Source organism: Schistocerca nitens, chromosome 3 (assembly GCF_023898315.1).
Source record: "Schistocerca nitens isolate TAMUIC-IGC-003100 chromosome 3, iqSchNite1.1, whole genome shotgun sequence".
NCBI classification, from domain to species: Eukaryota; Metazoa; Arthropoda; class Insecta; order Orthoptera; family Acrididae; genus Schistocerca; species Schistocerca nitens.
Genome location: NC_064616.1, coordinates 625,392,920 through 625,410,209, shown reverse-complemented (window position 1 = coordinate 625,410,209; position 17,290 = coordinate 625,392,920). Strand labels below are relative to the sequence as shown.

Below are 17,290 nucleotides of genomic sequence, written 5' to 3'. Positions count from 1 at the left end.
TATCAGAACTGAAACAAACACTCAGGATCACCAATGATTAAACCATGACCATCTTTAAAAGAGTATTAAGTAGAGACCCTTGTACTGAAACTATCTACAGGCACAGGAAGCTACAAGAACTGAGATGGTTGGGTGACGCTGAACGCTGCAAAGTATTATGAAAGAAATACAGGAAAATAGTAAGAGACCAAAGCTGTTATCACTACCATAAAAAAATAAAAAATTGAATGCAGTGCAGAATACAGTTAGCACTGAAACAAAAATGACTCAGAAAAAGCAACAAATATTAGGACACTGAAGATGGATAATGCAGTGGTTACTAATATCAGGAAAGTAACAAACATACTGAGTGACTAGTAAATAAACATGATAGAGAACTCGGCACAGGAAAGAAACAGTCAAATAAATAAATAATGCTAAACCTCTAAGCCCTAAGGTATTAACATCATACAGCATGATGGTCTAGAAAGCAATTATGAAAGAGAAACTCAGATAAAATATAGAATAACTGAAGGCCACGAAATCAGCTAGCGTTGTATTGATGCACTTAGGACATCTAGTGAGTGAACAAATAATCACACTGTTGCTGGACATAGCAAACTGCTGAGAACAGAAAAACTAAAGTTTAGCAGGGTGGTGACAGATTGCAGGAAAAGGGACAAGCACAATCCCTATAACTAAAGACCAGTTTTGCTGATATCGAGCTTCTCAAAAATTCTGGTGTATCTGGACAAACACAACATTCTTGTGCCTTCAGAGCGTGGTTTCAGAGAGGATAAATCTACAGAATAGTCAGTTGCCTGCAACTGACCATGAAATGCTCATGCAATAGTGAGAAAAACTGTGGCATTACCTGGCAAGCAGGAAAGTGGGTACTAATTGTATCTGAGCAATAGGAAACAGTATGTGTCAGTTGAAACCAAGGCCATCAAGTACATAGCTCCCCAGAGTTCCGCAATGTGATTGTTGCTGTTTAATATGTTTAAAAATGATCTAAACATGGAAAGGAAGAGAGAGAGAGAAAGAAAGGAAGAGAATATTGTATCTAAATGATAGGACGACACTGAGTGAAGACAAAAATGTGGAACAGCTTGAGAGAGGAGTATATATTTCTGCAAATGTCACACCATAATGACTCATGAAAAATAAACTGGTTATAGACCTGAGAAAGACTGCACACACAGTGTTCAGGAACAAAGAAAAGTCTGAGCAAATGGGTATAAAAGTGGTTGAGAAAAGGCTGGAGAAGGTAGCGTCTACTAGAGTTTTGGGTATTATTTAGATTAGATCAGATCAGGAAAGAGAAGTTTCAGTAGAGTGTAAATAAATTAGGAGTAAAGGAGACCACATTCCACATAGTGTTGAGTCAACAGGCGCACAGAAAAGAATGAAAACTTTCTAGCTTTCAGACAAATCCTTGGATGAGGTAGAGAATAAATAAAATACACAAATAAGTGCACACGAATGCCCGCATACTCTCACCAGACCCTCCCCTCCCCCTCTCTGTACCCCTCTCCCTCCCCCTCCCCCCCATTCACTCCCCCCCACCCCACTGCAACGTCAACACACTCCCCTCCCCACCTCCCATCCATTTCACCTTGTCCTGCGCAGCCCTGTGTTCCAGGTTCTTGGACATTGACCTCTGACTTTCTGATGGCTACATCCAAACCTCTATCCATATCAAGAGCCCACTAACCACCAACAGTACTTGGATTTGGACAGCTGTCACTCCCTTCACACCAAAAAATTGCTCCCATTTATCCTGGCCCCCTCTGGAACCTGTATTCTCTTGCTCAGTATGCTGAAGGTCTCACAAAATCCTTCACAGACAGATGCTACCCCACCAAATGTAGTCTGAAACAGATTTCCACCGCTGTATTCTTACACAGCCCTAATCCACCCACTACCTCCAAGAACCAGCTACATAGGAGCATCCTTCCCAACCCCTCCTCCCCACCCCATTTATCATCATCTGAGACTGGAGCAACTGAGCCACGTCCTTCATCAGGGCTTTGACTATCGTCATGCCTGGAACAGCCCACCCCCAATCCTTCCCATCCCCTCCTAAAGTGGCATTGTACTGCCCACCCAACTTACAAAAATTCCTGGTCCTTTCCTATGCCACTCCCACTCCCACCTCTTGCCACAGAGGTCCTATACCTGTGGAAGACTCAGGTGCAAGACCTGTCAGATTCACCCACCCAGCATATCCTACTTCAGGACTGTTACAATCATATCCTATCCCAGCCAGTCAGAGGCAGTGCTACCTACAATAGTAGCCATTTCATGTACCAACTTTGCTGCAATTTCTGCACAGCATTTTATGGGGTTATAACCAGCTATCCACCATAATGGTTGACCACCGCCAAACTGTGGCCAAGAACAAAGTTGACCACCCAGTGGCAGAATGTGCTGCTAATTACAACATGCTAGAGTTCAGTGGCTGCTTCACAATTCATGCTATCTGGATCCTTCACTCCAGCAGCAGCTTTTCTGAACTACACATGTGCAAATATTATTCTTACAGCATGTGCAACATTTCCTTTGCTCCCAAAATCCACTTGGCCTCAGTATCTGCTGACCAATTGCACCAAAACCCTCTGCCCAACAGTCTACCCATGATACGCCCTGTCAACCATGTCACATCATTGTCATTGTGCGCTGCATGAACTCACTGGCACCACTGTCTGCGTGTCGCGTTCCTATCCCATGCACTCTCTGCCTCTCCCTCCTGCATTCCTATCCTGCACATGTTGCGTCCCTCCGAGCCACCAGCCACTCCTCCTCAGCCACTCCTTAGCAAGTTCTCATTCTTTTTCTTCTTTTTTTTTGCCTGCTGACAACCCAATGCTTTCACTATTTGGTAAGTAGTACCCATTACTATAAATTATTTACATTAGATATTAGATTAGATATCCTTTTTTTTACATAGATCCTTAGTGGGAAGATCCTCAAGAATATAGAATATGTCCAAAAAATATTTATCATATATCATGAGATCAAATGAAAACATTATGTTAACACTTTCTGTAAAAGAACGTGGCTGTCGCTTACAAAAAGCGTCTGTGGATAGTATACTTTGGACTGTTTGAAGCTTACCTGCAATATGGAGTTCATTGTGGGGAAACTTAAACAGAATGTTCACATTGATGATAAAAAAGGATAATTTCAAGAACAAGACCATATGAGACATGCAGATATTGCTTCAAAACCTAGACATCTTAAATTTGATATTTCAGGACATATATAAAACAGTAATATTAATCACAAAAGTTAGCCAATAGTGAACAACAAAACAAGTATGTTCTCCCACAACACACAGAAAAAGAACCAATTAAGAAACATACTCGACACTACTTGACAGTCTATGAAAAAACACCTTTGTACACCGGTATCAAGTTAATAGTAGATGTGCCAGAATTCTGCGGGATGATATAAAAAAGAGACTAAATTTCCAATGAATCCCAAAGACTATCTGGCGGTAAAGAAATATTACAAAGTTAAAGGATTACTTATTAAATTAAATAATGTTTTTTGTAATCATTGGTGTTAGAAAGCCTAATCACAATTGTTACTCTTTAGGGAATATGTGATAACAAATAGTTTATATTATTTATGGAATATTCCGTCAGTTCTCAAAAAATAGGAATTATACAGCCAACCGGATGCAAATAACTGTGTGGTACACTGACCTATGTTTCGACACCTATTAAGGGTGTCCTCAGTAGAATGAAACTTCGTTCTGATGGAGACACCCTTGGTAGGTGTCTAAACCTAGGTCAATGTACCAAACAGTTATTTGCAATTGGTTGGCTCCATAGTTCCTATGTTTGAAAATTATATACCATTGCTGAGAAAGGGCCATGTTTAAAACTGTGTAATTCCATCAGTTCTTGTAAGAACATAGACATATTAAATACTTCAATACACAGTATTAATGTTCCACAATAATATGTATTTAATAGTTCATTGTGAGCTGAGCTTTGGCTTCTAATGATGGTGTAAGAACCCAAAAGCCAGTTTGTAATGAACTATTAAATAAATATCATTGTGGAACATTAATACTGTGTATTCAAGGTTTTAATAGTTTACATTCTTGACATTGCTGTATGCTACATATTCACTTGCTGTACACAAAGAAACGCTGCATGATAAGTTAGTTAGTTTCGTGTTCTACGGGTGATTTACACAATAACTCATTAAGAGTCTTTTTACTTTCACATCACAAATTAATTTGTAAGTAAGGCTACATGCTGAACATTTCAATTTTTTCTTTTGTTTTTAATTTTTATTAAAAAAAAAAGATATACAGATGTGTGTTAGTAATTCCTACTCACCACCTTTCAATAATACTTCTACAGTATGAAAGGAGTTATTTTCCAAGGGTACTTTGCTGTCTTGCGAGACATTTTGTATCACTGGGTAAGTGATCAAAGATTGTGGTTGCAGCATTGTGAAACCATTTTTGTGCTAAAGACAACCTTAATGTGAAATAATGAATGTGATTTTTTCTCCTGGTATTGTAATTATGAGCATCATTATTACTTTTGAATTACACTGGATTACTTACAACAAACTTCATGAGGGAGTAAATATACTGAGAAGCAGTAGTAAAAATGCCTGACTCCTTAAACAGATATCTACATAATGGCCATTGTTGAGCACCACATATTATTCTTAAAGCTCATTTTTGAGCAATGAAGACTTTTTTTTTCTTAAAGGTGAGTTGCCCCAGAACATTATTCCAGATGGAACCACTGAATGAAAATAAGATTTCCAATGTTTCTAAGTGCACATGTGGCTGAACTAGCTTGTTTTAGGATCTCGAGAATGTACTTTTCCCAGATTAAATTCTCAAGAATATGAACACGTAAAAGTTTCAAAGTTTCTATCCTATTTATAATTTCTTCTACATGTGTGACAACTATCATTTGTGCAGTATCTCTAGATAGGCAAAACTGAATATGTTGTCACCATTTCTTTTTCTGACATTCCTTAGTTGGTTCAAAATTCATGGAGATATGTTCTGTCTTTGCAACTGAATGAAAGGTGTTTTTTTTCCCATATGTGTTTCGCTTCTTTTATTTATGAAGCATATTCAGTGGCCTGTAATACATGTTTATTTTTATATATTTCCAATTTCTGGTGTTGTTTCACTTACATTTATTACAACACAAATGCTGGAAATTGGGCAGCTGGTGCACAGAGACTAAATGAATACATCTCCAGGACTACACACATGGACTAGCAACATTGTAAATTGTAAGTACCACCAAACAATAATTCAACCTCACAAAACTTGTTGTTTCTAATCTGAAAAACAAGGGAAAAATGTTAAAAACCTAACATAGTAACATATTTGTAACTCCTACATTACCATTTATTAAAACAAGTATTACGGACTGTTGGAGATATTCATAAATAAAAGAAGTGAAACACATATGCCAGAAAACAAACTGCCTTTCATGTAGCAAAAAAGCTGGAAAATGCCTCCATGAATATGTTGTGTCTTTATAAAATTGGTGGGTGGGGACCATTCACAGAAAACCAGTGGTACTGTTGAGAACATTGTTTACAGTCCTTCTGTAAGTGTATATATGCTTGGATTCATTACAATACTAGTGTCTTCTGCAAAAAGAACTAATTCTGCTTGTTGTTTATTAGACAGAAGATTGTTCACAAGTAAAAGGAGGAACAGTAGCAGACCTCAAATTGAGCCTTGGGAACCCCAGATGTGATATGTCCCCAGACTGTGTTGGTTGACTTACGAACTACAATTTCCTGCATTCTTTTGGGTAGATATGACATTATCCATTGGTTGGCTACACCATCAGTTCCATAAAACCTCAAATTATCTAGGAGAATATTGTGATTCACTCAGTCAAATGCATTAGGTAGGCCGCAGAAACTGCCAACTGTAATATTTTGTTATTTAATGCTTGTAAAATTTGGTGAGTGAACAAGTAAATGCCATTCTCAGTAAAGCAACTCTTCTGAAATCCAAACTGTGGTCTGCAGAGGATATTATTGTTTCTCAGGTGAGATCTAATTCTAGAACACACTACCATCACAGAAATTGTGGAAAATGTCAGTAGTGAAACAGTTTTGTAGTTATTGACATCCCTCTTATCACCTGCTTTATAGAGGGGTTTAGCAACGACACATTCCAATTGCTCTGGAAAAATGCCTTGGATAACTGATGAATTACGTATTTCAGATAAGAATGCATGTATGATATGGGAACAAATCTTTCGTATTCTGTGGGAAAGACTGTCAGATCCAGATGAGCTTTTATTTTTGAGAGAACACATAATTTTCTTCATTTTGGAAGAAGTTGGTGATACATTCGTATGATAGAATTTGATTAGAGTTGCTTCTTCAACATACTGCTGTGGTGTTTCTCTTGAACTGTTTGTTCTCATATTTTCTACTGTATTTAAGAAATGATTATATTTGTTACCTGTCACTCATCATTTATAGCCATTCCATTCAGTTCAACAGAGATGTTATCCTGTTCTGTAGCTGGTTGTCCCTTCTCCCATTTCACTACGTTCATTGTAGCCTTAAGTACGTTGTCGGAATTACTGACTTCTGAACTAATGTTCATGTTCCTTGATTTTTAATGCCTTTTCTTTGTAAATTTGAATAGTGTTTCTAGTGTGTAACTACTGCAGGATCTCTGTTTGTTCTTGGCAACACACAAATTTCCTTTTTCCTTTCACAAGCTACTTTAATCCTTCTAGTGGTCTATCATTTTTCACATGGCTGTTTAATATCCCTTCTTATTAGCTTGTATGGAAAGCTATTTTCAAATAATGATATGCATTTATCACAGAACAGATTAAGTTTTGTGAGCATTTGGTTCATTATAAATTTTATCCCTCATCTCTTGTAAACTGCACTTAAAAACATTTTTTCTGGAGTCATGAATTATTCTAACTTATGTGCACTATGGGTATCGATACTGTAAGGCAGTATCTTATTTATCCTGACTAACTATGTGTCATGATCAAAGAGCATTTGTTAGTGGGAATACAGTTATTTTCTTACCTTGTGCTTCATTAAAGAAAACATTATCCATTGGGATCCCAGTGTCTTTATTCACCCATCCTGGAAAGTTAATTACCGAAATCAAACTGTAGGATCAAATAAGGTTTCCAGATCATTTTTCATATTGGAATCCTTTAGAAAATCTATGTTGAAATCACCACAGACTATTAACTATTTACTGCTTTCTGACAGATAAAATAGTAAGGAATCCAAATTCCTCATAAACAGTTCAAAATTTCCTAGTGGTGATCTATGTACCATTACAATTAAAAGTGAACTGTTTTTCAGTATTACTTCACAAGCACACATTTCTGTGTGTTGATTACTACAAAATCAGCTTGCCTCAATGTTTTTGAACTTGGGTTCTGTCTTAATATATTTAACTATTCTAATCCTGTGGTGCTAAGATAGACACAGGATGTTTACATTTTCAGAGCTATCTAAAGTACACAAACAGACAAGAAGCTCTTATACTTTATTACTCAATCCTCTAATATTATGATGAAATAAGCTAACCTTACTTCTCTGCGCATTCTCAAGAATTTCCTGGGGCTCATCTGTTATTTTAACACCTTTCATAACAGGGTGCCTGAACAGTGATTCTAACCTAAGAAAGGTATCTCTCTGATGCCTGCAACCACGGGGATGTTGATTTGTGTGATGATGCCCCCCCCCCCCCCTGTAAATTATCTGCAAGAAGCTCAGCAAACCTCTTTTTTCCTTTCTCTGTATATCATGTTACATCATCTGAAAGAAAGATTCAAAGTCATCCTTTGCAGTGTTATTAATGAAATTATGATCTACCTCATAAAGGCAAGAAAGATTTGTATGCTCAAGTAGGTGATTACTGTGTTACTGTTATCAAGTGTGCAGGAAAGACTGGAACAAGGTCAACCCTCATCTGTTTCCAGTCTGAGTTTGGAAGGTACCATTCCATCTCTTGATAACCAAACAGAAGAGTCTGTCCAATGGAAATATCACCTCACAAGGGTCTTGTTCAACACAGAAAGTTTGTGATGGTAAATGAAAATATGATATCCAGAGACAACATCACAAGTCAGCTTTGTAGACTGTTTCCAGAATTTCTAAAATATTTTGTAACATAGTTTTTTCTGTGACAAAGTTGGCAGTCCCATTCCAGACACATTCATTGTGTGGAATGATGTAGCTCTGAAAATTATTTCAGGCGTAATTCTGATGCAGTAAATACCATAATATACACAATAGAGACTTATTCCCATTGTTCTCTAATTTTGGAGAACTTTTATTTTCACATCTTCCAGCGTGGGAACTACAGAACTTTGTCAGTTAACTCTTCAGAATCTGTAGAAGTGGGTAACAATCACCAATTTTCACTTTTAATCACAATGCAGTTGAAGACTGATCATTGAAATTAGTACCACCCCTGCTCTAATTTCCAGAGGGCAGAACAGACTACCACACAGATTTATCTAGCTGAGAAAATGATACAAGACATTATGGATACCTTTCTCTATGTAAAACAACAGGAGAGTGGGAAACACAGTGTGCCAGTGCATGTGGAATAAGGACAATAAGAAAGCTGATCACAGAGCCCAATGATAAATATAAATAAATCTGTGGCAAAATATGTCATCATCCTCAAAAATCTTTTGAGACCCAAACTTTTGAGAGATAAGTTCATATATTTGTTGGTGGCTATACATACAAAAAAGAAGTTAGGGATCATAAAACTGACAGCCCAGCCTTGGAGAGCATCTTACCAGTTAGTGACTTCTTAGGCTTTCGAAGTGTAATAATTCTTGATACTCTCCTTGTGGTTTGGTTCCATATCCTAAAATCAACATTATTTGACATTTGAGTGATCCATCCATCTCTTCAGGAGAATGCTGCTGCTGCTGCTGCCTCCCCAATGAAAATGGGACTCAGCAGATTTTCATTGGGGACTCAGCAGTAGCGTTTTCCTGAAATGGCAGACAAATGGATTGCCAAAATATTGAATTGTGTAGATTTTAGAATCCAGCAGAAAAGCCGGGTGGATTATCCTACCAGTTTATTTACATTAATATATGGTAAATAGGATTGATAAGATCTTCTACCTTATACATTTAGTATTTTGCACTTCTGAGTATTCACTCTGGTTTTGCTGCATGTTGCACCTTTTTGTTCAGTCTGCAAGTGCTGCAACCATATTCTCCTTTACTGTGATGTCTCCAGTGTCTTCCGAAGTAAGTTGGACACACATTTTTGTAATAATAGAGCTGATATTCCTAAGTTGCCTTTCTAATTTTCCTGTTGTTTCTCCATCAAATCACAGAGTATACTTTGTAAGCAGAGGGAGTTCAACCTATGACTAAATTTTTTTGGGGAGTATAAGGTATGAAGAAAAAATTAATAAAAAACTGTGGACAGACTGAGTTTGTGAGAGTGAGTGTGTGTGTGTGTGTGTGTGTGTGTGTGTGAGAGAGAGAGAGAGAGAGAGAGAGAGAGAGAGAGAGAGAGATTGCTTTTAGTTTTATTAGCAAAATTAATGGGAATGCTTATTAATAAAAAAATAATAATGATATAGAACTACAGTAATTAAGAACCAACTTTCAGTCAAAATTTATAAAGTACTAAGATTTTTTCCAGCTGCAGAATTTTTAGTTCCATTATTACAAGAGCTGTAATTTCCGTTCAATTTAGTATTACTGACAATGGACCAAAGGTTTTGCTCACCATGAAACCATAAAGTGAAGTGTTTGATAATGCATGAAAATTGTTGACATAGTTGAAGTACTAACTATTCTTGACAGTTCTCTCATTTTACTAGTTAGTGTTGTGGCTAACTGAGTAGTGGTCTGAATAAATATATCCCTAAAAGTGAATATAAAGTCATCAGTGTAGTAGATGAAGTTTGTATGAATTGTCTAATAACTGAAATATGGTTGAAATAGACTATATTGATGTAGATGTACTTTTTATTGTTGCAATAATTGTATTGTCTGTCTTGTTCGCAGGTGACAATGTTCCTGAGTACTTTGACACCAAAGTTCTATGTAGCCTTGACTGGAACATCATCACTAATATCTGGACTGATTTTGGTGAGCTGATGTTTAGGTTTTAAATTTTTGTGTCACTCTTACATAGCTACTATTATTTTCTGTTTACTTACACTCACAATTCCACAGTATTTCAGAAACAACATGATTTTCCACCTTTACTGTTACTGAATCTTCCAATATAAATTTTGGCATGTTTGCCAATTTCAAGTGATCACTCAACAAGAAGACTGTCCATACATATTATTTAATGTTTAGTGGACATTACTGTTGTGTCCAACCATGTTCACATATTTCACTTCACCTATGTGAGAACAAACAGATTTCCCATAGTCAGTATAAATGGAGGTCATTACAGTTTGTATAATAATTTCTATCAAACTCAGTGTTGAAACTTCCCCTTTTTACCACAGTCCGTGCACCAGGTACAATGTATGACAGTTCGTGCAATTATACAGACAAAGTTAAATATATGAGTATAGGATTTATATTAGAATGATGTATATAACAGTAAAGAATATGTATTAACATACTTAATGTTGAGTTATCACTTGCCAGTGGCACACATGCCAAAATCTCGATTGTGACGTAAATAAATCAGGTAACAGTCTAGGTAGAAGATCTTGTCGTTCCTTAAATACAGTACAAGTAGATAATCCGACATGCTCTGGAATCTGTCAGTGCTGAATTATGAATATGCTGGACTCTGAAGATCATTTTTTTAAAAATGTTGTTATCATACAAAAACAAGTAACAGTAATGTAATTGGATAGATAAAAATATACTCACAAAGTGGCGGCAGAACACGCACGTAATAGAAGGTGACAATTAGGCAAGCTTTCAGAGTCAGTGGCTCCTTCTTCAGGCAGAAGTGTTGAAGGAGAAGGGAGATCTACTTTCATGTGTGTGTTATGCCACTGCTTGGTGAGTAGATTTTTTATCTATGCAGTTACATTATATTGTCAAAAATTGATTGCTTCGTTGTTATAAAAACAAATAACTGTTATTCATTAAACATATCAGGAGAGATTATGCTATAAAAAATTAAAAGTATGTAGGATTATTACTTTTTTGTAAAAACAAAATTGAATTAAAAGTCAAATACTGTAAGTCTCTGTTAAATCATAAATTCAGACACATTGTATTGTTGGCTACTCCCAGCAAATTTCACAAAAGTTTTTAAGGCTGTTGAAAGATATGAGAGTTTTAGACTTTCCTTCTTGTCACTTTGTTTGTGGTGTGTCTTGTGGGTTGAAAGCACTTTCGTATATCACATCGCCAGTCATCTCTTCTTCAGTAGCTAAATTTGTCATTGTCAATTCCCATGTTTGTTGGAGGTGTCCAATCATACAGCCCAAGCCAACATGCTGAGCTAAAAATACGGGAAAATTTTTGATGTGTGGGCCACTATTGGGTCTGTCATATTATCGATTGCTGGATTATCACTGTGTTACTCTACTATGGTGACAGTTGTAAGAAACTTCCATTTAAATAAAACTTTTGTTCATTTTGTTTGTAATAATTTGTGACATCTGAAGAACTATTGGATCACATTATATGAAGGGAAGGTATAACAGTGGTGCTATAGCGTTGTTATGCGATATGTGTTATGAGGACAGTAATTAAAGCTGTGGTATTGTCATTGTCATTTACTTTCTCATCTTATTACAGTAATCATTACAGGCTAATACTTACAAACCAGGCTAATGCTTACAAAAATATCTATTGCAGAGCATGGCCAGTTTTCTATTATCAGGCTTGATTATATTAAAGTCTTCCATTTACACATGTCAACTCTTGTAAGCAGTCCTGTCAGTGCTAGTAAGGTGCGTGACACTCCAGACAGACAAGAAGTACCATGTTGAAACACAATATGAATCAAAAGGCATTACTTTGAGCAGACTTAAATTTCTGCTTTTCATATCTTAGTCACAGTGAATGGACCGTGCTGCCACCTAGCAAATTTTTAGTCACTTGCATCACTTGTCAAGTCAAAGCTGGAGTCACTTGCTTTTGAACAAAGGGGAGGGGGATGGATATTTTATTCACTATTTACCATACATTAATCTGATGACAAATGTAAAATGTGTATAGACCAGTCAGAATTTGCAATTTGGAAAGAATGTGAGTGAATGTTCTTGATGAAAAGTATTTAATTATTTTCTCTCATTTATTCAGTCATTAACCTTATAACTCAATGATGATAGTTCTCTGTAGGCTACTACGGTGCAGTTGTATAAGTATATTCCGACTTATCCATCAGCTATTATTGAGGGCTAGGGACTGTCTTGAATATTTGACTAAAAGTCACCAGTTACTTATAAATACATTAGAAATACATCTGGCTTTAGGAGGTTAGAGATCCCTATGGTACAGTTCCAAAACAGTACCAGTGATATATTCAAATGCAAGGTTTCTTTGTGAATTACACTGATAAGCTCTTCTTGGGAAATGAGCCACGTAATACAGTGGTTTCAGAGTAATGTTTTGACAAGTTTCTTACTTATCCTCAGATGAGATGTCTGAATCTTGTAGGACTGTTATTTACACATTACAGGTTTTGTATGTTGATTTTCTTGTTGTCATATTTCTATGACATGGCATCTTTGTGTCTTCAGAATTGACATATATCCCTCAATGATGCTGTGCTCTGCTACCACTGACTTCTCTGTGTACCCGAGGAGGACATTCCTCACCTGTCCCATGCAGCTCTGTGATGTGCAGTGTTGTGTCTGGCTGATGATGTGTCTGATGTATTGGCAGAAACACACATGATGCTGTGCATGCCATTTGTCCTTAGTCCTAAGATATCTTTTATGGAGCCCTGGATGTTCCTAATTTTACATGCAAGATGGAAGACTGTCTTCATGTTAAGCTTCTACAATATCCATTGGAATATAACCTCCCTTAATTGTGTACATAGGCCGGGGAACCTAAAAGAAAAATATATTAGTTGAAGTTAGATATAATGGGAATTAGTGAAGTGTGACAGTGGGAAGGATATAACTTCTGGTCTCGTGAGTACAAGATTATGAAAACAGTCATATGGGCTAATGGATTAGTAGGTCTGATAATTGAATGAGAAGGATGTGGGTAGGCTCTTATGGACAATGCAGTGAACACAATATCATAGCAGATACAGACACAAAGCCAACAACCAGCACAGTAGTGCAAGTTTTTATGCACTTACTAGGTCTGCAGTTTATAAAGGGATTGACAGACTGTATAATGAGAGAGAGGGAAAAAAACAGATAGTTAAGGGAGGAAAAAGTATTTGCAGTGGGATATTGGAACTTAGTAGTAGGAAAAGGAAGAGAAGGAAGATAATAGGAGAACATGTCTTGGTGAAAGGGTTGAAAGGGGAACCAGCCTGGTAGAATCTTGATCAAAGCACATTTAAACTTTTTCAACATGTTGTGTAAAAATCATGAAACGAGGTTGGATGTGTGGAAGAGGTGTGGAGACAAAGGTGTCAGGTACAATATACACTCCTGGAAATTGAAATAAGAACACCGTGAATTCATTGTCCCAGGAAGGGGAAACTTTATTGACACATTCCTGGGGTCAGATACATCACATGATCACACTGACAGAACCACAGGCACATAGACACAGGCAACAGAGCATGCACAATGTCGGCACTAGTACAGTGTATATCCACCTTTCGCAGCAATGCAGGCTGCTATTCTCCCATGGAGACGATCGTAGAGATGCTGGATGTAGTCCTGTGGAACGGCTTGCCATGCCATTTCCACCTGGCGCCTCAGTTGGACCAGCGTTCGTGCTGGACGTGCAGACCGCGTGAGACGACGCTTCATCCAGTCCCAAACATGCTCAATGGGGGACAGATCCGGAGATCTTGCTGGCCAGGGTAGTTGACTTACACCTTCTAGAGCACGTTGGGTGGCACGGGATACATGCGGACGTGCATTGTCCTGTTGGAACAGCAAGTTCCCTTGCCGGTCTAGGAATGGTAGAACGATGGGTTCGATGACGGTTTGGATGTACCGTGCACTATTCAGTGTCCCCTCGACGATCACCAGTGGTGTACGACCAGTGTAGGAGATCGCTCCCCACACCATGATGCCGGGTGTTGGCCCTGTGTGCCTCGGTCGTATGCAGTCCTGATTGTGGCGCTCACCTGCACGGCGCCAAACACGCATACGACCATCATTGGCACCAAGGCAGAAGCGACTCTCATCGCTGAAGACGACACGTCTCCATTCGTCCCTCCATTCACGCCTGTCGCGACACCACTGGAGGCGGGCTGCACGATGTTGGGGCGTGAGCGGAAGACGGCCTAACGGTGTGCAGGACCGTAGCCCAGCTTCATGCAGACGGTTGCGAATGGTCCTCGCCGATACCCCAGGAGCAACAGTGTCCCTAATTTGCTGGGAAGTGGCGGTGCGGTCCCCTACGGCACTGCGTAGGATCCTACGGTCTTGGCGTGCATCCGTGCGTCGCTGCGGTCCGGTCCCAGGTCGACGGGCACGTGCACCTTCCGCCGACCACTGGCGACAACATCGATGTACTGTGGAGACCTCACGCCCCACGTGTTGAGCAATTCGGCGGTACGTCCACCCGGCCTCCCGCATGCCCACTATACGCCCTCGCTCAAAGTCCGTCAACTGCACATACGGTTCACGTCCACGCTGTCGCGGCATGCTACCAGTGTTAAAGACTGCGATGGAGCTCCGTATGCCACGGCAAACTGGCTGACACTGACGGCGGCGGTGCACAAATGCTGCGCAGCTAGCGCCATTCGACGGCCAACACCGCGATTCCTGGTGTGTCCGCTGTGCCGTGCGTGTGATCATTGCTTGTACAGCCCTCTCGCAGTGTCCGGAGCAAGTATGGTGGGTCTGACACACCGGTGTCAATGTGTTCTTTTTTCCATTTCCAGGAGTGTATAATGATAAGACAGATTTCAAAATCAGATTTTAAACTGGAAATCAATTCCAGGGGCAGATGTGGACTCTCACTGTAACTGTTGGTTATGAACTGTAGATTAAAACAAAAGAAATTGCCGAAGTTGAGAAATTATGGATATGGGACTTGGACAAATGAAACAAACCTCTGGTTATCAGAGTTTCAAATAGAGAATCAGGCAATGATTTACCAAAGCAGAAGAAAATTATAAACTAGAAGATAAATTGGTACCTTTTATAGATGAAATAGTGAAGGCAGAAGAAGATTGAAAAGACAAAAATACTAGGTCCAATAGAAATCCTTGGGTAACACATGAAATATTGAACTTAACTAATGAGGAGAGAAAATATAAAAATGTGCCAAATGAAGTAGACAAAAGGAAATATAGGTGTCTAAAAAATAAAATTGAAGGAAAGTAAAAATTGCTAAAATAGGAATGGCTAGAGGAGAAATGTCAAGCTGTGGAAGCACGCATGGCTATACAAAAAATAGATGCTGCCTATAGAAAACTGAAAAAATCCTTGGAGAAAAAAGGAGCAGCTATATTAATATCAATAGCTCAGATGGCAAACCACTACTAAGAAAAGAAGGGAAATGAAGGTAATATTATAGAAAAGGAAGAGGAAGTAAGTAAAGATGTGTTGGAGATATACTGTAAGAATAATTTGACAGAGCACTGGAAGTCCTGTGTCAAAACAAGGCACCGGGTGTCGACAATATTCCCTCTGAGTTATGGAGATCCTATAGACATCATAACATGACAGAGCTATTCCACCTTGTATGCAAGACACATGAGACAGGTGAAATATCCTCAGAATTCAGGAGGAATGAAATAGTTGCATTTCTAAAGGAAGCAAGTCCTGAAATGTGCGGGTATTACAGAAGCCTAAGTTTAATGAGTCAAGACCTCGTGGGAGGTTAGTTTGAGTTCCGGACAAATACAGGATGTTGTAACCCCTACGCGGGTCACTACATACTTATTTTATGAGCTCACTCTCAGATCAGAGGTGACGCAGGATTTTTGGTCATCTTTTTGTTGGAACATGAGCAGCTACATTCAAGAGTGAAACAACAGTGTGATGAAGCTGGAATTTTTCAGATGTCTGTGGTTGGAGACAGTATAGAATGTCTTGGATGTTTTAGACTAAGGAAGGAGATATGGTGGTGATAGTGAAATGAGTCTCTGCATTGGCTTACTGGTCTGCTTTTTATTGCTTCTTCACATGTTAGCAATGAACATGCAGAAGAGCACATATGCTGGCTTACAAAAACACAGATGAGGCTTGCTAGATTCTCCTATCAATTGCCAGAAAAACTGGCCAATCCCACCTATCACTTTAGTTATAATTAAACACTTATGTTCAAGTACTTGTCACAGTGTAACTGACATACAGACATAGGTACATGTAGGCATATGTATGTTGGAAACCAATAACCCTAGCCCAGAGGTACATACAGGCAAGCTTTGCAAGTCCTTCTTAGTGCACGAAGTTAATTGAGTCTGATTGCTCATTTACATAGCACCTGCTGTAGGCTTGTTCATATGAGGCAGCTGTCGCTGGACCTCTTCTGTTCACTGGAACTCTCAAACTCTGCCAAATTCTGTCTTGCTTGGCATTTGAGGACCTCTGTATAGCGCATTTGAGGCTCTTTGCTTATAGACAATATGAAACTGCATCACTTTTTACCTCTAATTTGCAATCAGAGATTGTGAAATCAGCGATTTCTTAATACATGTATTCTCTTAATGGATTGACTAAAGTGGCTTACGCTGTGTGCCTGTACCTACAATACAAGGTTTATGGCTAATATTCATATTTGAATAATTTTTCTTTTTTTCTGGCAGCGTTCCATGATTCGGTCATTACACCTCTGTTACTGGGGGAAGATTCGCCCTCAAATCTTAGACACTAATTTTACAATTTTTCCTATACAATTTACATTGATGCATACATATACATACATAAAGGCATGGGTTTCTCTTTTCCTTTTACATATAAATATACATACATAGATTTTTCCATTGATACATATAATACACCCATAAATATGTACAAGAAGTAATCACGTCTTCTCCCATCTTCCTCTGTGATCTTGTACATCTGGTGATGAAGTGCTGGCATTAGGAACAATTACACTTAGGGGGTGCACATGTCGTGAGATTTTCCCATGAGTTAGATCACAATCCACATACATATGGTCGTAATACTTCTCCTCTTTCCACGTTGTGCAATGGATGATGCATCTGAGATGTCTGAGTTTCTAACTTTTACACTTCTCACTGATGTATT

The 17,290-nt window shown here is 38.5% G+C and overlaps 1 protein-coding gene across 3 annotated transcripts in view; it reads left to right on the top strand.

Annotated features, from left to right (window-relative positions):
* LOC126248570 (protein ST7 homolog) overlaps positions 1 to 17,290 on the top strand; it is a 163,763-nt gene that overhangs the window by 14,925 nt on the left and 131,548 nt on the right. For all 3 annotated transcript variants that reach the window (XR_007545509.1, XM_049949672.1, XM_049949673.1), the window contains exon 2: positions 10,029 to 10,112. Coding sequence is in view for 2 of the 3 variants with exons in the window: in XM_049949672.1 (XP_049805629.1) it covers positions 10,029 to 10,112 (84 nt within the window). In the remaining variant the exon portion in view is untranslated. The remainder of the gene's footprint in view (positions 1 to 10,028; positions 10,113 to 17,290) is intronic.